At 36.6% G+C, this 24437-nt stretch overlaps 1 protein-coding gene across 48 annotated transcripts in view; it reads right to left on the bottom strand.

Moving 5' to 3' along the window:
- Nucleotides 1-24437, bottom strand: part of DLG2 (discs large MAGUK scaffold protein 2) — a 1822408-nt gene that overhangs the window by 435507 nt on the left and 1362464 nt on the right. For all 48 annotated transcript variants that reach the window (XR_011541520.1, XR_011541519.1, XM_070625668.1 and 45 more), the window contains 2 exons: nt 18962-19106; nt 16570-16708 (listed from right to left, as the gene is read on the bottom strand). Coding sequence is in view for 46 of the 48 variants with exons in the window: in XM_070625668.1 (XP_070481769.1) it covers nt 16570-16708; nt 18962-19106 (284 nt within the window). In the remaining 2 variants the exon portion in view is untranslated. The remainder of the gene's footprint in view (nt 1-16569; nt 16709-18961; nt 19107-24437) is intronic.

Below are 24437 nucleotides of genomic sequence, written 5' to 3'. Positions count from 1 at the left end.
TACTCCAGAGGACTGTTAGAGATTTGTATTGGGTCTTGTTTAATTCATCCCCAAAGATCTCATATTCTCAAACAACTCATAGATAGGAAATATAAATTTTCCCACCTTAGGGCTAGTTTTTCATTAATAATGAACAACTTTTATTTCTACGTGATGCACAGGTGCTAACAAATATTATAAGAGTGGTAAAACAGCATTATGAATAATTGGTTATGACTAACAGGATGGTTTAAGTGGCTAAATTACCATGTTTGCTATTTAAATTTGTCAGAATCTCAAATGTCTTCAGTTATGCAAATACATTCAGTTATTAAGAAGATTCCAGTTAAAGTTTAGTCTACTTTAGGGAAATTATGTGCTAGCTAAAATCTTTTTATAGAAATGATGGCAATTAAAACAAATTTATAGCAACTGTAGTCTTTTTTACCAATGCATCTCCTCATTCATTTAACATATATTTACTGTACTTTGAAAACATACAGGGAGCTATGAACATGGTAGAAAGAGCATGAGCTTTCAGGCTACAAGATCTGGGTTTGAATACTGTTCTGCGACTTACTTAGCTGTGTGACTCTGGGAAAGTTACCTGCATTGTCTTAATCTTGGCTGCCTTATTTAGAAAATGGCTTCATAAGACCTGCCTTCTAGGACTCCTATGAGATTAAATGAGATAAAGCCTTAACAAATCACTTCTATATGATAGGCACTCAGTAAATAACTATTTTTATGTACCAGATACTAATCTAGGTGATGTGGAAGATAAAAATCTGATCCAGAGATAGATTCTTCCCTCATGCATAACTTTGTCTTGGAGAGAGGATGAGAATATGTGTGTGTATGCACACTCGTATGTGTGTGTGTGTGTTTGATAAAAATAAAGTTAAAAATGGTTAAGTGTGATGGGAGGGAAAGACAAACTGTCTTGGGGATTCAAATGAAGAGAAAATGCTATCCAGCAGGAAGAATTAGGGAGAATTTTATGAGGAAGTATCATTGGAACTGGGCCCTGAAAAATGGATAGTATTTGGACATGTGAAAATGAACAGGGAGGTGGCTAAGGGAAGCAGATGATGCTGCAAGAGCCAGCAGGGAGGCTGGCAAAGCAAGCTAGTTATCTGGTTAAGTTGGTTGGAGCATGGGGGCATAAAGGGGAGAAGTAGAAGATATGTCTGAAAATATGGCAAGGCACAACACATGATACCATTTATAGCAGAGCTTCTATTTTAATAGACAAAATAAACTTTCTCAGATCTTGGGGACATTAAGTGGGTTACGTATACTTGAGGGATTTTAGAGATAGTTAATCTCCTATGTGGTGACACATTTTAGTGAAACACAGACCAAGTGTGAGTCCCAACTCTACTACCTATTAGCTGTGCAAATTTAGACAAGTCACTTAATCTTTCTGATATTCAGTCCTATACATTTGTGATAGCACATGACAGGACTACTGTAAAAATTAATAGAATAAAGTATCCAAAAGACTTATCAGAACGCTTGGCATTGGCAGAATTCAGCTAATATTAATTGTACTCTCCACAGTCACCAGATTATTCTCACCATTTCTCAAACCTCCTCTCCCTCCCTGCCAAACACACTTTTGAGACAATCTTACCTTTGGCCCCCCTGTTCATGTTCTGAGGAGTTTTAAATAGGAGGTCTCTCCTTGTACACTGTTGGCCCAAGTATTTTAAGAACATTGAGTAAGAGCACAAATTACACAAAGGGATAAGATGATTGGTATTGAAGTCCACCTGGGGAGAGACTCCTGGCCTATCTTGAGGATCCAGAGAAGACTGCATTTTTGGAGAACTCAACTGGACCAGTACATTCATTGAAAGTCAGAGCTGCTATTAAGTGAACTACTGGGATGAAGATACAGCAATAATGAAACCAGATAGAGGAGACTTTCCTTTTTCTTTTTAAGATTATCAATAGAGCTGAAGCTTCCATCTACTATATCTAACCAATCTGGAATAGATTCAGCAGATGGAAGAAATTTTAGAATGGTACATTCTGATTGTAGCTAAGATGGATACCAGGTAGCCAAACTGCATGAGGGTCATAATAAAAAATAGGCACAGTGAAAAGTCATGGTTGAAACATCAAAGAGCCAGTGGACTCCATAGGTTTGTGTCAAGAATCTTGAGATCAATTCAGGATACCTCAGTGCCCAGCAGTGTGGAATGCAGAATATAGAGTTTAGAGTAAAGTCATTCTGTAATCTTCTCCTTTGTCTCCACGTGAAATATTCTGTAAAATCTACATGACTTGCCTGGGCTCTGGAATTGGATATTTTGGGTGGTGAGGCAGGGAAGGGAAGTAGTTGAATTTAAGATTACTGCAATAACAGAGGATCCTCAAATTCCCCAGTCACTATTTGGTCACATACATCATCACCTTTAAGTTTCACAGCAATATTCTTTCACAGTGTTTATTACCTATAGCTTTTGGACAAGGAAACTGAGGCTCAGAGAGGCACTGATGAGGAAGTGGTCAAACTGCAATTTGAATGCAGGTCTCTTTGGCTCCAATGTTCACTATGCAATACTTCACTGAAGGATACAAGTGGGCAAACATAAAGCAAAATAAGAATTGCCCATAGTGTATGGTAGTTGCATGCATTGTTGAATCTCTGTGTTTGTAGAGGAATCTAGATCTCTGGGTTCCCCTGAGGAGCATCTAGTTGCACACAACAGATCCAAGGTAGGAAGGTGGCAGCCTAATATGGGTGTGGAAGTTGGATTAGAATTCTCAATTCACTTCCCTACAGCCTCTATTTTTCTTCTTTGGCACCTATGATAGGTCCATGAGATGAGCAACAGCTACTTCTGACTCTGATGTGTATTTAGTCACAAGGATATTGTCTGTTCTGCTGTAAGGGGGTTACTGTGTACTTAAGGAACCTACAAGTATCTAAGATTCTTTTATAAAAACAGTCATTTCAACAGGAAAAGGGGGTTAGGGAGTAGAGTGTTTCTGAATTGGACTAATATAAGCCACTTTTTCTGAAGCAATATAAATAATAAATGAGGGGGGTAGGATAATTTATTGAAATATTAATTTGTGTTTTGAACTTGCCATGTTTTTTCTGTCCCAAATTCAAAGCAGATAATTAGGACTTTGTATTCCCAAGCCTCGCTGGAGATTTGTGCTACAGGAGGGAAAGCAGTATTTTCTCGAAGAAACTCTCTTCCAGCTTTTTGTTCTTCAAAATCTGAGCTCCTAAAGGATTAATATTCAGGGAGGACTTTAAAAGGAGAATCGGGCAAGACAGAGGCCTATTATCAGATGTAATTTGATTTAAAGGAAATAAAGTAATGTGCCATTTTGTAAAAAAACTGTGTTTATAGAATAAAATGCATACCTGCTACAGGTGTGGTGTATTTAAATAGCTAGCACTTTTAATTATAAAATCTAAACACCACTGAACAAATTCAACGTTTGGCAACTCTTGCTCAAGAGCAATGCCCTTTCCTTGCACATTACTACCAGTACTGTCAGTGGTTAGGGTCATCCGATGTTTCTGTGAAAACTTACTCTCTGGGAGAAATGCCTGTCCATGTTTTCTTCTAATGTGCTCCATTTTGCTTCTGCTTCTGGGGATATAATTATTCTGAAGTCAAAGACATAATGAATTTAAGTCAGCGTTTCCAAAACCTGCCTGTGCATCAGAATGACCTGTGAGGGTGTTTGTTCTGTTTTTAATACTAATGTCCCAGTCCTTCCCCGGACACCCAGATTTGGCAGATCTGGTGTGGGGATCAGGACTCCACGTTTACCAAAGTTTCACAGGTGACTGATGGGCTGTCAGAGTTTCCAACTACAATTTTAGATAGTAGATCTGTTCTTTTTGATAAAGGTAAGAAGTCATTACATTTTTGAGTTGCATTATCTCTTTCAATTCCAACTGAAACAAGATAATAAGTATTGCCCTAAAACTTTTTTACTTAATGATAGTATTTAGCCGACAAATGTTAATATCTGTAAAGTGTAAATATTAAGTTCTTTTTTCAAGGGTAGGTAAGAAATACTACCTTTATTTCACCAGTGATATACACATAGATATCTGATACGATATATATCAGATATAATATATGGATATCTGATATATATACAGAGATATGTACATAGATATATATCATATATAGATACATATATTGATATATATCAGACACGATATATATCTGATATGATATTTATATTATGATATATGATGATATATATGAGGATATATATATGATGATATAGATCAGATATTTTATATAAATATACAATTTTTGTAAGCAGAATTTAACCAAGTATTTCTCTCTAAGCTACAGAAGACAGTGGTTCTGGGGAAGATCCTACTTTGCCTTAGCCAAGTAGACCACATTCCCACTATGAGTTCCACGCCCAGTTGCAACTGCTATACTGCTCCCTTTAGTTCTCATGAATTTAAACTCAGCATAACCTTATTAGAGCTACACTCAGCATTATATGGATTTGGATATATACTGTATGTGAAACTTTGTCCAACCATACATGGTCTAATCTAATGATACACAGTGAAGCCCTGGAATTAATGCTACCCCTGGGAAATGAGAGGTGTCATTATAGATGTTGCTATGGATATACTTGATTTCTGTGCTCAAATCATGAGGATATGCAGAAATAAACACTGTATTTCCTTAAAAAATTTTATGGTGCCTGGATGGTAAATCTGAGTATTTGGGGAAGGTACATATTTGTGTTTACTTAACATTCTAGAATATTTAATTTTAGAGTTCTTAAATTAAAATCAGTTTAACACAGACTTTTCTTTCTTTATAACTTTTATAGTTAGGTCTGGTTTTGAATAAATTCTTCTTAATTAAGATCAATATATATTTTTAAAAGGTATTGAAATATAAAAGAAACATCACTAAATCAACATAAAATCTCAAAATTGAATTTTTAAGGCAAATGTAAGTATAGTATAAATCTATGTTTTATTGGCTACTTGGAAGCTGCTTCCCCTTCATTCACTTCCTGATCTCAATCCACCATCCCTAACCAGCACTGCTAATCACCACAGCTGTGGCCAGGCCTGTAATCACCATGGTGCCCTGAATTAGAAGTCAAAGCTAATAATAATAATAATAATAATAGTTAACCTGAATGCAGCTTATTTTGTGCCAGGCTCTGTTCAAAGTGTTTTACATAGATTACTTCATTTAATCCTGGCAATAATCCATGGTATAGTCATAGATGGGAAAGCAGACACAGAGAGGTTACATAACTCATCCAAGGTCAAACAGCTAGTAAGTGGTGAACCCAGAGTTACTCTGACTCCAAAATTTGTGCTCCTAACCAAGATGCTACCCTGCTTCTGGATTTGCCACTTACTTTCAACTTGTCATGGGGGAAATCATGGAATCGCTATCATCTCAGATTCTCAATCTCTTAAACAGGTATAACAACATCTCTCTGCCCATTTTGTATGGTGTTATAGGAAGTAAATGAGAAATAGAAAAATATCTGTGCAGTACTAGACAGATATAAGGGTTACCAACACTATTATAAATTCAGAGCAAGGCCTCACATAATTGACTTTGAAATCTCTGGCTACCACATTTATTTCAGCTGTTTCATTCTGACTTCATCCCCTCTCTCAAGATGGTAAATGAGACTTTAGAAAAAGATTAGGGGAAAGAAAATAAAGCAAAATATCAGACTCCAATGGATCAGTTGACAGCACTCCCATTAGGATGCAGTCTACATGAGCAAGAACTTACATCATTCTACTTCAAGGTCAACCTAATTTAAAAACATCTAGGATGACGGTTGACATTTAAATATTTACACAGAGGCACATATACTCACAGGACTGCTAAGTTCTTTCAGTAAGGATTTAAACTGTTCATTAAGGCAACTATATGGGGTCTGGTGTTATAGCCAAAATGACAGACATTAAGGACTGAACCCCTGCCTGGAACTGCACCATCCAGGAGGTCTTACTTCTTCTTGAGGAAAGCTGATTGCCTCCCCTGAATAGGTTGTAAGTGTTGCTGGGAGGAGACAATGATACAAAACTTTAGCTCTACCTTTGTGGACAAAAGAAAAATCAAAGACTAACATGAAGCACAGAGGAGACTCCAGAAATCTTAAAGCTAATAATGCCACTCATGCAGTGCAACAAAAGGAGCCTGACTTTGGAGTTAGCTTGAATCCCGATCCTGTTATGTATCAGGTGCATGACCTTTAACAGCATGGTCAAAGACACAGATCCTGGAGCCAGGCTGAATGTGTTCAGATTCCAGCCTTGCTAATTACTAGATCCCCACTGCGTAATCAGCATCTCACTTGATTGCCTTATCCACATCACACATTTAACATTTCCAAAAACAAACTCTTGATATTTGTCCCCAGTCTGCCCTTCCACAGTCTTCCCCTTCTTAGTCATAACAGTTCCACGATGCTGCTGCTCAGGCCACAAACTCTGATGTCAGCCCCGCTCTAGTTCACAGATATTACTCTATCATCTTCTGGCTTGCATTAGTTTTCACAAGAAATCTATTTTTATTATGTTCCTTTCTTCATAATGTCTTTGGGCTTGGTTGACACTCTTAGACCAATATGACTATAATTTTCATCAAATGTTTAAAATTTTGACTATTTGATACTTCAAAGTCTGCCTTTTCTGGTGCCACAAGTCACTGGAATGTTTTTTTTCTTTTTAGTCTTTTTACTCGCTGTGTTTCATTCGGATAAGTTCTATTGCCATGCTTTAAAGTTCACAATTCTTTCTTTTGCAGTGTCTATTGTGATATTAATTTCTATTTCAGATACTATTTTTTTTATCATTCGATGTTTAATATGGGTTTATTTCATATCTTCCATTTCTCTCCATTCACATTTCTTTCCCTACTCTTTTGAGAGATTGACCATATTTATAATAGCTTGTTAATCTTCTCGCCTGCCAGTTCCATCATTTCTATCATTTCTAGGTCTGTCTCTGTTGGTTGATTTTTCTCTTGATCATGGATCATATTTCCTATGGAAGGGCAGGTTGGGGACAAACATCAAGAGTTTGCTTTTGGAAATGTTGAGTGTGCCATGTCTATAAGGCAACCAAGTGAGGTGCTGATTAGGCAGTGGGGATTTAGGCATTTATCTTAAAGAAATATATAATCAAGAGATGGGGTCAGAAAGATTGTACAAGCATTATCTGTAATAAGAAAATCCTAGAAACAACCTAAATGTCCAAGAATAGGAAAGTAGTTAAGTAAATTATGGCTCCTCTATAATATACAGCTACTAAAAATACGTTTTTGAAAACTACTTAAGGACGTGAAAAAAAATGCTCAAGATACAATGTTAAATTATAAAAAAAAAAACACTGTACATAGTATGGCCCAAATTTTATAAACAAATATACAGATATAGAAAAAAACCTCAAAGGAAATATATCAAATATTAATAATGATTATCCTTTTGTGGTGATATGGTAACTTTTATTAGTTTTTCTTTATTTTTATTATTTTACATCTTTTCTACAAATACACATTATTTTTACAATTAGGGAAATTAATAAAATAAGACAGAACTTACTGGAAAGAAACAAAGAGGTATAAGACAATAAAAGGGGTAAGAAATAGATATAAAGATTGAAAAGGATGTGTGGGGAAAATATATGAAGGCAGTATTTTTTAAATGGTTTTTTACTCAGATATAGCTTGCTTCATTTCTAGATTAATTAAATTCCCTAGAAGCAAAAAGTGAATGATGCAAGCCAAAACTTATGAAATTTATAAGTCTATAATATATAAGAATATAAGTCTTTGGAATACAATAATTGTACCCCACAATTTTCTTATATTTCGTTAAGGTAATCATTAATATTAATATGGTAATCTTACCCACAGCAGCTAGTGATATAGGAGATTGCAAGAGGTCACTCAGGGATTTGTTGTCATGGATAATTTTCAAAGTACATATCCACATGTGGACAATTAGGAATCAGCTGACTTATATTTACTATTACTTTACTGACATACAGATGTGGAAATAAACTCCTAGAGGAAGAGGCCATGTCTGCTTGTCTTGAATCATAATACGCACCCTGTTTCAGTATCATACAGATAATGGCTAGAAATAAGCTGCACATTGTGTTGGTGATATTAGTTAACTTGCAATGTAAGGGGACAGGGGTCATTTAATGGTTGATTACTTCTACAGTGGTCACTCCAAAATTCTCCATTGCCATCATTTATCCTTTTTTGCCTCAACCAGCCAAGGGTGAACTCATTCTATTAAAATGTAATACAGCATTCATTAAATAACTATCTACATGGTATTTGAATTTTACTTCTATAACAACAATAGATGTGCAATAGATCAATGTGCAACAACCATCTTCCATAAAATTATAAGGCCTAGTGTTGTGTGTTTATGTCTGGCTAATTTATTAGGTACATAGGAAATGATAAATATCTATAAAAGACAGTCTTAGAATCACCATTATTGTTTCATTTTTCTTAACATTAAATTCATTTCCCCAACAGCAAACAACAGCTTAACATGTTTTCCAATACATATTTGGATATCTTCCTTTAATTAAGATTTGTCAACTTCCCCATTAGCATACCCACTCTCTCTGTTTCTAACAGGATAGCTCTATCAATCTTGCCTCACAGTTTATGTAAGTAAAACTAAATGGTTATGTGGAGCCACCATCAATAAAGAGAAAACTTCCCTTGAGGCTTCCACTTAATGGTTTATCCTCCATCTGTCTCACTAGTTTTGTCCCACTCTTCCTTTCCCATCACTACACTTTGCTTCAAAAGAGACATTATAGTACCAGGCTCCACATCGGAGAAATCAGGCATGCAGCACAGAGCAAAACATATAACTCAGAGACACTGCTGATGAATATTTGATTTAGTTAAGTTCTTTAATGTACTTTATAAAGGATGTGAGGAGTCTGATGCCATGTTTTTACAGAATCTTTTTTAGGGGAAAAGCTACATGGTATTAGTCATTGAGAGCTACAACGAATAAAATAGGGCAAAATAAAGAAATTGTCTAGAGGACAATTGTATTTAGCGCTAGAGGCCAGATTGATAGACTGTTTTTTATTATATTTGGTTCCACTGAATCCTATATTATATTTTCAATGCAGGTGGTACTAGACATTCATTGTAGTCATACAAATAAACATCCTTTATAAAGCAGTAAGACTATATAACTTTCTGAAATAAAATGTTCTAATGTGCTCTGCAAGATAAATAAGTTGAAAAAATGTACACGTAGATTTTGTTTGAGCAGCTGCATGATATTGTTGGCTACATTTCCATTCCATGGAGGATGTTTACCAAAACATGATTTTATTTGTGGAGTAGTTCATCTTAAATCCTTGTTTTAAATAGTATTAATAATAGCTAACATTTATCAAGTGCTTACTTTTTTCCAAGCGCTTTATACGTGTTAACTCAGGTTATTGTCACAATAAGCTTATGAGATGGAAAGCATTATTCTGCTTCTTTTATAACTGAGAAAACTGGGGCAGAGTGGTTATATAACTTACCCAAGGTCATACAGATAGGAAGTGATCAAGGTGGGACCCTCAGCAGGGTGTCTTCAGGGCCCACACACCTAATCACAGCTACACAGATCCTGATTCTAAAGTAAGGTCAATTGTCTGCGTAGGGCACATCGAGTTCTTTTCTACGATACTTGGTTAAAGGCATGGAAGAAAAGATTTCCTTCCTGTGACAAAAGAAAGAACTTCCACCTCATCCAGAAATGGTTTCAAGTGATTAAATATAAGTTAAAAAGGAGAGAAGTTAGAATACTCCCAGACTTTACTCTGATGGAAGGTGTTGTCTAATTCTTTGAGAGCCTGTCCCTAATGAAGACCATAAATCCTGAGACATTACTAAGGGACTATTTCTACAACACAGAATTAACAACTGACAAGTTTGTGTAATTTAGCTCACTGCTTCTCAAACTTGGGAACTCATATGCTACTTGGGGTTTGTGGTATTTGCCAGGGACTGATTATCCCCAGAGAACCTTTCTGTTGTCTCAGTTTCACTTTAAGATTTTGGATAAAAATAATTTAATCTGTAATCAAAATATTTTCACATTAAAGCAATTAAGGGTATTTCCCAAACTGTATGACAAAACGCAAGATTTTGTGTGTTTCATGTTTGGACAGAAAACTTCATGTTCTACCTCAGATCCTGAGGAGAACAACTGCATTTTTCATGGCCTAAGGGCATGTGGGTAGACAGATTTGACAAACAGTGATTTTAGCCTCTAACCAGTTCTGATCTAAACACGAAGGGAAAAAAATCAGTACCAGTGGCAAACACTTATGCTGTTCCTGAAAGATTACTCCACAGGCTATGAAAAGTATAGAAATGGTCAGTAGTAAATCAGCCTGCCTGAGGCACGACTGCTCCTCCTGTAGAACAGGGGCTGTTGAATCTAACTCTGAAGTATAGCTCAGATTCCTCCACAGTTATTCTCTTCCCCTGCTAGCCCCCCACGAAACCTCCCATCCCAGCTGCCATAATCTTTCCCCTCATTTCTTAAACGGTCCCTCTACTTCTCTACACAGCAGTCAGAGATGCTTTCTTTTAAGACATAAATCAGATTATTTCATTCTTCTGGTTAGTACTCTTTAATGGATTCTCAATGCACTTAAAATTAAAGCTACACATCTTCATCATTACCTACAAAGTCCTACGTCATCTGGCTCCTGACTCCTTCTCCAACCTAATTTTCTGCCATGGTTCCATGAGCTCATCTCTTTCCAGCCAAGCTGGACTTCTTTCTGTTCCTGGAACACACTTAACTTATTCCTGCCTCAGTGACTTTGGCCTTGCAATTCAGTCTTCCTATTGTTCTCTTCCCCAATCACTGTCTATTATGTTATCCTATTTTATTTTCTTAATAGTGCTTATCAATATCTAAACTTAACTAACTTATCTATATATCTTTATTCAATACACTAGAATGACTCTAACAAACCTTGCCTGGTTTGTTTGCCATTGTAATTCTGTTGCTAATAATTGTGCTTGACACATGGTACAAGCTAAATATTCATCGAATGAGTAAATGAATAAATAAATGAAATAAAGAGAAAAGATAACTGGAATACATTTCAGATATTATATCCAGTAAGCCAGTGTTCTATAATTTGGGGAGAACAGAGTGGTGGCAGACTATAGGCTGCTGGTAAATATCTATTTAGTAAATAAGGGTGTCAAACTGATGAATATCAGAGTCATGATTTGGAGTGGTCTTTGAAAGTTTCTGGAGGCAAGAAATCTTTCTTGAGACTTCACTTAGTGCATGCTTTTTGAACAACCAAATTATGTGAGGGAGCATTATGTAGAGCCAATCAGAAAGACACGCAGGTATACTAAGCTAAGGGTCAGGTGAACTTGGTTTCTGGGAAATATGTCACTTACAGCTATAAATTAAGTCCCTGGCTTTCATAATGACATGTATCACACTCATGATTTGATAAATTAAGTCCCTACATCTTCAAAGAGCAGTTGTACTTTGCATCTCCAAATTTTTTGGTTTCATTTTAGTACTAATGATTTGTTTGTGTATCCTGAGAATACTTAGCCAGATGGTTAGAGTGTGTAGTTTACATCCCTTCTGGGTGACCAAGGAAGACTTGGCTCAGGAGAGGCAGAATCCATAGTTGTAGGTAACGTACAAAGTGGGCATTGCTCACAAGTGACCAGTGATTCACAAGTGATTGTAGCTTTTCATAATTATTCCCCTTTTACTCCATCCAAAAAACAAAAAAAGTGAAATCAGCTTACCGAAATAGAAAGAACTGTGGACTGGCTGTCTGAAGACATGGGTTCTAAATCAGATTCTACTATTTTCAAGTTATGGGACTTAGAGATGGCCGACAAACCATGCTGGGCCTGTGTTCCTTACCCATCAAATGGAGGAAGATTAGACTCTACATTCATTTATGGCCCTTCCAACTCTAATAGTCTATAACTCCTTGAGCCAAAAACCCATCTCAGCATCACAGTGATGGCTTCATTTACCAAAAATCGAAGACCAGAATATCTCCACCACAATGAATACTGACTTATAGGGGACTCAGTAGGCTTTCTCCTAAGAGCATTTTATCCAAGGCCTTTGTTTATGCTCTCTTTCTCTAAATCAATGGAAAACCAAAATTTCCCTGTTTTCTCAGGTATATATTTCCTTAAACAGTAAGGAAGAGATTTTCAAAAATTCCAACTAAGTCGTAGTATTCTTCTAATCAAAATTCCTTAAAAAGTTCTTACTACATTTCCCCAGCAAAGGTGAATATGAATCAGGAAAATAGAGAAATATGTCTTACAAGAGATAGAGGAAGATATAATGAGCATATGGAATAAAAGGCTGCCCATTTGATATGATTTCATAGGTTGTTGAATGTTCCCATTTCACAGAAATGATGTTTCCCCATGAGCCCAAGTCTCATCATTAGAAATTCATTCCCTTATGTATTATTCTAGGAAAATACAAAGTAAGCCTTAAATATAAGCTACTATAACACCTTAGGATAATAATAAGTTTATATAGGCCTTTGAAAGATGACGACTTTCACTCATATCACGGTAAAATTTCACAATTCCGTAAGAAAATTAGAAGATGCTTTATCCCAAATTTATAGATGAGAAAATCAAGACTCACAGAGATTAAATGGCTTATTCAGGGTCATCTAGGTAAGTAAGTGGTACCTACTACAGGGTCAGAACACAGTCTCCTGATGTAAGGCCAATCCTCTTTCTCCAACATTTCTCCATGGAAAGAGACTGCATGAGATGGAGGGTGCGAGTGTGGGGATGAGGCCTTGGGAGACAGACAAAACCCGAATTCAAACTTTGATTCTGCTATTTGCTTGCTGTCTGAGATGAGGCAATTACTTAAACTCTTTGAGCATTTTTGTTATCTATAAAAATCAAGGATAAGAATATAATATAAATAATATCAAAGGAGTAATACATATTAAAGCACTTAGTGTTAACAGTGCATGGTAGTGATCTTTTTGTTTCTACTACCATATATATTTTTAATTGTACAACTAGGTGGTATATGAGAGAAAGGATAGGAATGTAAAGATAATTTACAGGTAGGTATCATTTTCCTTTATGAGTCTTCTGTTTCAAACTGTAAGAGTTGTTTTTATTTTATTCTATTTCACGTCTTCCTTGACTACACATGTAATTTCCCCTACCATGAATGCCCTTCCTGATCTCTGGACTCTCTGACCAATGCCTACGTATTTTCTCAAGCTCAAACTCAAGAGTTATCTCCTCTTTAAAACTTTCTTCGATGTCATAGGCTTTTCCTGTAGCATTCACATAAAACAGAAATTCATTTATAAATATTTACTGAGTGCCTCCCGTGGTGCTAGGGAACTCTGCTAGGGTGACTTGAGAGCACTTCATAGAATTGATCTAATTTTGTTTGTTTCTGTTAGTAGCTCCCACAATTCGGGATTTTACAGATCTTTTACATTTAAAAAAGGAGAACTGAGATAAAGTTGCCAACTTTTCATTTTCTAATGAGAATACAGTAAAATAACTGCCATTTGCTACCACAAAAGAAATGACATTTTGATATCAAGATATACAATCTCAGGATTCAAAAAAATAATAAATTAGTCTTTATGGAAAACTTCACAGAGGGGATATGCATAATCAGGTAATAGGCACTGGGGGATTCACTGGTTTACCTATATTTTTGTCTGAATTTGATAGTTTTTACAGATGTCCTTTCTTATACAATTTTGCGTTCCTTGTGCAGTGCCCGCTGTCTAGTGGGATGTGCTCAATAAATATTTATAAATGAGGCAATGAATTTGCCTCTGAGAAAATTCCCGTGAGTCACAGTAACACCTACAGCACAGAGCACCTGTGAGAGGACACAGCCATAGTGAGAGAGGGGGAGGGGCGTGTGTGTGTGTGTGTGTGTCTAAACTGATATAATTTACTTCACAAGTTTGCCAGGTATCAGTCATTCAGAAGATTCTACACAAGAGTTATTAGTGAGATTGTCAAGGGCGGAGGTGAGACAAGAAGTTCAACAGTGAAACATAATGCTTCAGGAAGAAGTGGACTCTCTTCCAAGTACACCATCTGTAAAAACATTCCACGTGACATCTTAGGTGGATTAAGAATTATAATAAGTATAGCTACTGCAACTAGATAACACTCATTTAATATTCACTATGTGTCAGGCACTGCTAAAAGTTCTTTGCATGCATTATCTCATTTAATCATTACAACCACCTGTGGAGGTAGACGTGATGACTAGTCCCATTGTACAAATGAAGAAATTGAGGCTTGCAGGGGTTAAACGATTTGCCCAGGATCATACCGTTAGCCAGTGGTAGAAGTAGTTCTCAACTCTGATCTAGGTGTCTTTAGAGCTTACCAAAGCTATTGGGTCCCTTTCTAGCCACATGTTTCTACGATGAGCACAGTCTTACATGGCTTGTTTTTCATTTTAAAAATAAGGAGAAAATTAAAATGTTTCTTCCTAGCCAAGATTTTAAAGCTGGTAGAGCATCCAGTTTTTCTATTTAAAATCTGTGGCCATAAGCAAAATCCTTAACATCTCTGAACTTCACTACATCTATAAAATGGTAATAAAAGCCCTTCTTTCTGTGTTTTTGGAAGGGTTAAATGGATAGTGTACGTAAAACAGCTAGCAAAGGACTGGATTATGAAGGTGGTTTAATAAACTTTAATGCACTCTGGGGCCTAGTAAGATTAAGTGACATTTCCAAATTAAAATCATATCAAATATTAGCGATAGGATGAGAGCAAATAGATCATTGCTCTGGTGAATAAAGGTGCCAATTATTTGCACAATTCTTTAGAGAGCCACGAAGATTATCTTTGCTACAGCCCTCATTTTAATTACGAGCATAGAGATGAGACGTTTCAGCATAGGAAGAAGTTTATATTTGATTTACAGCACAGATGCACATTTGCAACATCTAAACATTTCATTCCTTGGCTAAAGATGTAACAAGCTACTTCAGCAAACCTGAAATTGTAAAATAAATGGAAAATGCTTAATCATTTAAAAAAGAAATAGCAAAGGAATGAAAAGACCAAAGTATGCATGGGTCCCAGAGAGGAGAGGAAAGCAGCAGGAAGTTGCTTCGACTTTTTAAAGGCTGACAAATGGCTTCATTAGACAGGCAGGATATGAAACCGAAAGGGTGCATCTCTATCATTTTTATATACAAACACTTTCAGAAAAAGCATACGTATCTATATGTAATCTAAAAGTACTTCTCATGGAGAAAAGCAAGTTTCAGAGCAATGTGTAAAATATGAACTTATGTTATAAAAACAAGGTCAAGGGGCCGGCCCAGTGGCGCAGCAGTTAAGTTTGCATGCTTCACTTTGGCAGCCTGGAGTTCGCAGGTTCAGATCCTGGTCAAGGACCTATGCACCACTTATCAAGCTGTGCTGCGGCAGGCATCCCACATATAAAATAAAGGAAGATGGGCAAGGATGTCAGCTCAGGGCCAATCTTCCTTGAAACAAAAAAAAGGTCACGCCCTTCCTATATCTGAGTATGCATTTGTACATGTTTGTATGAACGTGGAGAATATATGAAAGGTTCAAGCCAGGCTGTCACATTGTCAACCTCAAGACAGATTGCTCTGGAGGGAGTTTGGGGGAGATTTTTGTTTCTTGAACATCTTTGCATTACTACACCAAATGCAATGAGCATATATTACTTTGGAGCAAAAACAATTAAAGATAAAAAAGAAAAAAATGTACATTTCTTATTATTCATCTGCCCGTTCATTCACTAATTTATTCATCATCCAGTGTTTATTGAATCTTTACTGGTGACCCTTAAGTAAACTAAGTCGATTTCAAACTGTCAGATCCGACTTTTTCAGAGGCGTGCTGACTAAATTTGGTAATACTTTGTGGATTAGCAATGTGGTTCTGCGCCTGTCTTGTTTTCCTTTGGGATTAATGGAGTATATTAAATTCAAACCATTTGGAGTTAATTTCACACCTTTCCTTTCCATTTCCACCTGCAGTTACTGCACCAGAGGGAGGGTTGATTGACTCCCCAGTTCTATTAAACTGTAGGTAGCAATTTGCGGCAAGAACATGAAGTTTAGAGTCAAAAGACATGAGGCTCAGCTATAACTCTTTCACTAATCAGATGTGTAATATTGGTATGCTACTGCCTTCTTTTTGAACTTCAGCACCATCTTCTCTCCTCCAGTAATAATGCCCATCTTACAGGATGGCTGTAAAGCTCAAATGGGATCAGATTTCAAAAGTTTTCATAAATTGTAAAGTGATAAGCATATGTTACTATTCCTCCACAAAGAATTTGTGGTTTTGCCTTCTAACACAGGAGAATGACACACATTTACAAATATTTGCAGGTTTCCAGTGGAGGCAAGACTATAATAAGTTTGAGTGGTACTCAGAAGCCTTAGCTAGCCCCCCAGACAAGGGCTGACATGTTAGGCAGATGCAATTTCTTCCAGGTAAGGATCACACACTCAGTTAACCAACAAGTATATCTGACCTGGTGTAATCGTCTTCAACAAGCATGTGCTTTGGAATTGGTGAGTACCTTCCCGGAGAGATGGGCGGCAGGGAGGTTTTATATTCTAAAGTGCCATTGTTGCCAGAGAGGAGATGGTTTTCCATCGGTGGAGAATAAGCTAAGGGGTGAAAAAAAGAAAAGCAAAGAAAACTGTTATGTGGGTGATTCAATATGTCATTCTATAGTTTTGTAAAAATAGAAAGGCTTTGCTACATGCCAACGATGTTCTTGTCCTCCCTGAGGGGGAAGTTGCTATTTGTTTGCACTTAGTATGTACAAGCACAGTGACCTTTAGGATTGGAAAGATGTAATAACAATTATATATATAAGTGCAGTTAGTATAATTAGGTGAAGAGAAGAATTGGAGGAGAGACCCAGCACACATTTTCAGAATGATGATTAATTTTCTATTGAAACAAAAATGTTAGCTTTCTAATTGCAGAGCTCACATTCTTTTCACACAATTAATATCCAATCATCAAAAACAGAAGGCTCCTAGGAGCAGGTTCTTGTATAAGACTTTATTCCCAAAATATGCTGTACTCTCATCCCAGAAAGGCCTTTCTTTCCTATTTCTCCACCTAATTCATCTCCTTTTTTGAGTGACTGAAAACCCCTTCTTTGTAGGGCTCCTGACCCCTCTTTTTCTCCTCAAATCCATTTCATACATCGAGAAATCCAACTCTGATCATGCTGTTCTCTTGCTTAAATGCGCTCCATTGCCACTATTGTATTGATTATAAACTCTCCCTTTCACCATTCTTACAAGATTGATCCATTCAACGTCCCCCTTACCCATATCTTTTGGTCCCCAAACAAAGTCTGTTCTTCCCAACATCTGTACGTTTGTTCCAGTGTTCCAACTACCTACAATTTCTGTCTCCTACCCCATCTCTGATAATGCAACCTCAACCATTCTTCAAGAGAAAATTCAAATGGCACCCTCCGCATAAAGATTTTTCTAACAGGTGATATTCTCTTCCTTTGAGTGCCCAAAGGACATTGATTTTTACCTCTTTCATGGCATACGCATATCTCTTATTTTGCCAAACACTGCTGCTATTCATATATCTGCATTAGCCTTCCTTCTTGTGAAGGTCATGACTGTATCTCCTTTGTATCCCACATATTACCTTGCAAGGTGTCTTGTAGATATCAAGGTTACTCAATACATATTTCTTGAATTGAACAGCAAGTTTTGTTTTCTCCTTTTTCTCTCTTTGACATTGACCTTATAGCCCTTCATGAAATGGCTCACAGTCTCAAGGCTGATTTTTCTAATTTTATCCAGTTTGAAAAACTTTAAAAGTTAAAAGTCTCTCATATCCTAACGTAAGGCTGATCTCAGCTTACTGCCTGCTTGATAAAACACATATTTTGGGGCAAGTCATTTTAGAGTCACCATTAAGAAAAGCAATAGTTAATGTAATAGGCAGGTAACAAAACTATTCAAGCTTTAAATTTCTCTCAAGAGAAACATCTACATCTAAGAGAGGTTAAATGACTTGCTTAAGACCATAGTACTAATTAATGGCAGGTCCTGAAGACATTCTGATTTCCCAGTCTTACAAGTGGTTTCTCAAAACTTCAGAATGAGCAAGCTTACTGATGTCAATAAAAATGTCCCTTAAACTCACATCAAAAAATGGATTGTTTCTAAATCTAGTCCCCAAAGACAGAAGCTTAGATGAGGTTCTTATTAACTTATTAAAAAGAGGAGAATACATGGGGCTTATATAGCAGTGGACTTTGTGAGGACCCAGCACAGCGTCTCATGGTGAATTGTTGCTCTGGAAGCCCCACCTCCAACGCACCTCTAGTGCCATAGTGACTGACAATTGTTGCTGGCTTCCCTACCAGTATAACAAAATCAGGAAATGGGAAAAGCAATGATGATGGTGATTAAGGAACATAATTTCACCATTCAAGTTCAAGATTCTCTCCCCCAGGAAGAACCATTCTGCTATATCTGGTCTATTTTGCCAGCGTCTCTTTTCCACTCTACTACCATATAGGTTTGAACTAGGAAGAGAGAATATCATAGCTTGAGAGCTATTATGCTTTAGGGGCTTGAGAAATAGCCTTCAAACATGTGTTGCTCCTATGTTGTTATAATCACACTGTCCACAACATCTATCACTAAGCCTTTCCAAAACAGTGGACTTGCCAAGTCATCAGGGTGTCCCACCTTCAAAACACTAGGTAAGGTTCTGTAAAGCAACCAGGGAGTGAAGTGCAAGATCCCGCTGTAGTATTTCCACAGGCTAAACAAGACTGAAGACGTGAACGGAGGACTTCGCCAAGTTTTGTAGAATTCCACTTTTGCAAGCCTGGCATCCTGTTCAAAGATGACACTGAATATGGTACTTACAATGAGTAATATCAGGAGGACCATAAGGGTCAGTCATATAAATGGTGGTGGGCTTGCCAACTTTTAGATAAACTACATCTGATGTGTTCTTCAATATTGCTACTGCCTCTTCATGTGTGACTTCTTCTAAACTGTAGTTGTTTACCTAGAAGGGGAAAAAAATTCAAAATTAGAGTCGAATCTATGCAGGTGAAGAGAAATATTGGCAAGAAGATATTTAGAAGCATGACCTTACTTAAAGATTAAACTACAATGATTACAGTCAAATATCTATATCATGCTTTGACAGAACAGATGGCATTAGCCAAAGGAGATAAGGTACAGTTGTTGATGTTAAAAAACAAATTGCTTCTGCCTTTTCCTATGAGGAAGCAATACATTATAATGGAAATCAGAATACCATTTGTGGAAAAAGTAAAAGAAGGGTCAAATATCTTTCTTATTTTGCTATAGTTTTTGTGATTACAAAAGCAATACATATTCATTGAAGAAAAGAACAAAAAAAACAACAGAAGATAAAAATCAGGCTTAATCTCCCTATTTGGATATATTTCTTTATACAATTGTGACTATACTATATACGTTATTGTGGAACCTGCTTTTTATCCATATCATGAAAGTACTCCAACAATATGACTTTTGATTTTTACAGAGCCCTGTGTTTCATGGCTATAATTTAATGATTTAACTAATCTCTTAATAAAGCATGTTTAGTTTGCTTGCAATGTTTTTCTACTACAAATAATGTTGCAATAAACCTTTTTCTATATTTGTACACAACTTTGATGATTTCTTCAGGATAAATCATACAAGTGGAATTGCTGAACCAAACTATATGAATATTATAAGGATTCTGACAATTATTCCCAAAGTGCCCTCTGGAAACACAGACCAGTCTATTCTTATCCCACAACTATATGAGATCCCCCATTTTCCTACAGCTTCACTCAACTTGGTTTTTCTCACTTTAGAAATCATTTCCTATCAAAATATCATTTAACATGAGTCTATTTTCTGAGGAAAGGGTAATGTTGGAACACAGGGCTTTGCAGGTGAGCAAGTTCAAGGGTACCCTATTGCCACCGGTTTTAACAACTCCTGTTTCCTTACTGGACAGCAAAACCTGTGACACAAGTGCATTTCTTATTCATGGCAATGGCATTACAGTGGATCTCTGCAGCACTTCTCTTAACTGGTTTTGAAAATATTCAGGTAGTATTTTACATACCTAGGTTATCCTTATTTGGCTACTAGTTTTTTATGAAGTGATTTTTCAGTTTTGGCAGAAACGATGTAGAATTAAAATAAGTGTGCCGAGGGCATTAGAGTGGATGCCCACATGTTCTCCACACTATCCAATTAGACTTAGTCATATAATACCTTGCAGCACTGCCTTTTCTTTTCCTTTGGCCTCATGTTGTTATATAAATTCCACATTCCAGTTAATCCTTGGTGGTGCAGCTCAAGTTAGGGACCCTGGAACTGGAGGGAATTGGACCTTTGAACCTGACTGACGTGTATGAATGCTGACCATGAGCTCCCCACTAAGCTGTGAGCCTCTCTACTGGTTCCTACCATTCTCTTCTACACGAGTGGCATTCTATTAAATCCTTTTGTATTTCTAGTGTCCAGCACTTGTTCATTCACTGATCAAATGTTTATTGCATACCTATTATGCGTCAGTCTGTTCTACATATTAGACATATAGTGATAATAAGAATGATAATCATAATCATGGCAGACACTTATAGAGCCTGTATTGCACATCAGGCACTATTTTAAATTATTTTACATATATTAACAGAATCAAACCTCACCACAGCCTATTAGGTAGCTATTATGATTACCTTTATTTTACAGATGAGAAAAGCATATCTTCAAGAGGTTAATAAACTGGCCCAAAGTCATTGGTCCAATGGTGGTAGAGGCAGAATTAAAAGCCAGGCAGTTTGGGTCCAGAGATCACGGTCTTAACCACTCATCTATATCGATTCTTCCAGATAAACATAGTCCTGGCTCCCTTGAAACTTACATTCTGACAGGACAGAGTTTTTTATGGAATAAATGGATAGAAGAATAGACCCATACAGAGAGTGAGAACGTAGAGGGCCTACAGGTATGGAAAACACAGTTGATGATGGCAGCCCTTAGTAACAGACACAGGAAAAACAAAAACAATAGCAATAACAAAAGAGCGAACACTTATTTAACACCTACATGTCGTATATTTTGGGAGTACTATGTATATATTTTGACATAAATCATATAACTGATCTTGGTTATAGCTTCATGAAGCAGACATTAACAATTAGGCCCATTTTACAGATGAGAAAAACTGACTTTAAAGAGGTTAACTTGCAACTAAGAGGTCACACAGCCTCCAAGTGGCAAAGCCATCAGTTGGATCACAGTCCTGAAAAGATGGAAATGAGACTACCCTTGAGTGTTGGTTCATTGAAACCTAGGGCTTACATCATCTATTCTTTCGCCCTTTAGAACAGTTTCCTTCCAAGTTTACATATGGAAGTAACATAAATTCCAAAGTGTTATAAAAACCTGAGTAATCATTATTCTTCTTTCTTAATCCAGTAGTGACAGTATTTTGCATCACCCAAATACATTGACAAGGTAAAAAAATAAATAAGTAAAATGGAAAGTAGCTTGATATATATGTCTCTTCAAAACTTTCTTATATATTTGACTGATCACTTATTTTAGGGCAGTACCATTTGTACCTAGATAATGAATACTTACAAATGATGCCCATATACAATGGTTTAAAATGGGTATGGAAGTGGATGTTTTCTCTCAAAAAACAATTGCTTAAGGTGGCTCTGAATATTGTGACCACGGCCCCCAGAAACACCTATATTGACAAAACAGAAGGGAAAAGGGATTTGTTGCCATAACACGGAGTGGATGACAAGCCAATAGATAAAGACCCTAAAGGATAGAAACCAACTAGATTAGATTACAAGTGGCACAAAAGCTCTGTTTCTGACAAGGGCTTGTTGTCTCTCTCCCCAGGGTACAGAAAGCACACAGCTCATTAGATTATCAGTGAAAAAGAGATGTGGCCAGTGCTTATTAAATTGCACTTTTGCCATTTTTAAGATGGGCAATGAAACAATCTAGAAAATGTTACCTTCAAGTGAATTTTCTAAGAATAACTTCGCTAACAGACTCTCAGACCAGCAGGAAAATCTTTAGACCAGAAAGCAGAAGTTGAGGAAAGGGTGGATGTGAGGAGTGGGAAAAGAGAGGATATTGGGGGAATAATGGTAGTTTAAAATAGTGGTAGTTCAGTTGGTTTTTATTTGGTGACTATGAAGTGTTGGAAAATTTACACAGATTTTAATTATGGAACAGGTGGTATCATATTGGAACAGAATGAAGTGACTAAAAGTACATCTTTTGAGTCATGCAGAGCAGGATCTGAGTCTTGGTCCTGGCACTTCCTAGCTGTGTGATCTTGGGAAACTTATTAACCTTCTTAGCCTCAGTTTTGACATCTGTAAAATAGGTATGATAATAATCATTGCCTCAAAGCGTTACTGATTTAAATGTAATGATCTATATAAAGTGACAGGCACATTAAAATACTTATTAATGTTAGCTCTGATTACTATTACTATTGTCATCATCCATCTCTCTTCCCAGGAAACAGGAATTGGTGAAAATTTTCGCTGAGCATTTTCCTGTAAACATCTGTGAACTGACGAGTTTAATTAGGGTACGGCTGATGAGGCTTCTGTGTGGTCTTTTAAAAATTCAGAATAGTACAGGATCTGGACCAAAAAGTCCTCTTTTGTGCTGAAGTCTTCGAAATGTTTTTCACGAAAGTAGGTTTATTTGGGTTAATTATGTGTGTGCATTATCCTATGAACTCTCAAGATAAAGGGCCTACAGCTGGAGCTGATTGTACACAGAGAGAAGGGACATTATACTGATTGGCTAGTTGCTCTTGTCATTGTGTTTCATTGTCTTTTTTCTTTTTTTCTTTTGCATCAAGTATCTGCCTATAACGGTGAACACTGAGCAACTGGCCTGGTTTCAGAAAAAAAATCATGTGCATTTGAATGAAGTGTTTCTGTGGGATGCACTATACAGAGGGGGACATATGTGCAGCCTGGCCGTATGTTTGCAATAGAACAGAGGACTGAGGCCAAGAAAATGAGGTTGGAGGTGAGATGACTCATTCTCTCAAATGGAAGAGGGAGTGATGAATTTGAGTATAATGCAGACAAAAGAGGGAAAGTCAGCTGAAGAAAGAGGCTTGAAAGAAGGGAACATGGCAAGTGTTGTGGGATTCAAATGAGTGTGCAAATATATATGTGATGGTACAAAGGTTGGAGGTGTAAGGGCACAAGAGGGCGGTAATAAGGAGGAATGGGCAATGTACAGATGGCGAGATACTGATTGTTCTATGTTCATTCAGGAATACCAATGTGGGGGGACAAACTGGGAGGTGATCAGGGACATAAAAGTTACCTAAGACATCATGCAAGGAAATGGGAGACTCTAGAAACAATGTAAAAAAAAAAATCACAAACTCCAAAGTTAGATTTTTAAAAAGGTGACAAAGTCTTTGATCACTAGATTCTAAGATAAATTAAAAAGGGGACCAGTCTGATGCAATAATGTCACTGATATGAAAATCAAAATGCATAAACCAAACACTAAAATCTCTTCAGAACATTGAAATCACAATAAGATTTATTTTAAAAATAATAACTATGAATAAATAGGAAATGTTAATAATGGTTCTCTTTGGATAATAAATATTTTCTTATTTTTCACCTTTTCCGCAATAAGCATGCATTAGTTATGGTTAGAACCCAATTAACTCTATTTTTTAAATGAACAAGAACAAAAACGTTAAATAAGGAAGAACATGTGCTCACTCTGGCAGCACATAGACTAAAAGAAAGGAAGACCAAAACTGAGTGCAGTGGCTTCATTATGAGACACATATAGCAAGATCTCATGAGTGATGGAAAGTTGGAATGGGAAAGAAGGAAGCTGATTTCTCAAGCCCAGTGAATTGACTTAAATTTATTAGAAATTTATAGCTGTATGTTAAACCTAGGTGTTTCTAGAAATGAAGGGAATTTGGTACAATGAGAGTAATTTTGAAAGTAGAATCAGATCTGGTTTCAACTCCTGGTTTCACAAATTTGGGTCTATTAACATATTTACTGAGTATTAATTTTCTTACATGTAAAATGGGGATAATAATTTATTTGTTGATTACTTATGTTCACAAGAAACGAATGATACCATGAACCTGAAAATACAGTGTATAATATAAAGCAGTACACAAATTGTAATCAAATATCATAATCAGACATAGCGCTTTGCTGATCCTACTGCTGGAAATAGTTTCTTCCTGATCAGGGCTTTGTCTGTGAAAATGATCACCCCCCTACCTTCTACAACACTTACTCCTGCAGGCAGTTTTTCATCTCTGTATTCA

The sequence above is a fragment of the Equus przewalskii genome, chromosome 6 (assembly GCF_037783145.1).
Source record: "Equus przewalskii isolate Varuska chromosome 6, EquPr2, whole genome shotgun sequence".
NCBI classification, from domain to species: domain Eukaryota; kingdom Metazoa; phylum Chordata; class Mammalia; order Perissodactyla; family Equidae; genus Equus; species Equus przewalskii.
This window is presented reverse-complemented; position numbering and strand designations above follow the sequence as displayed.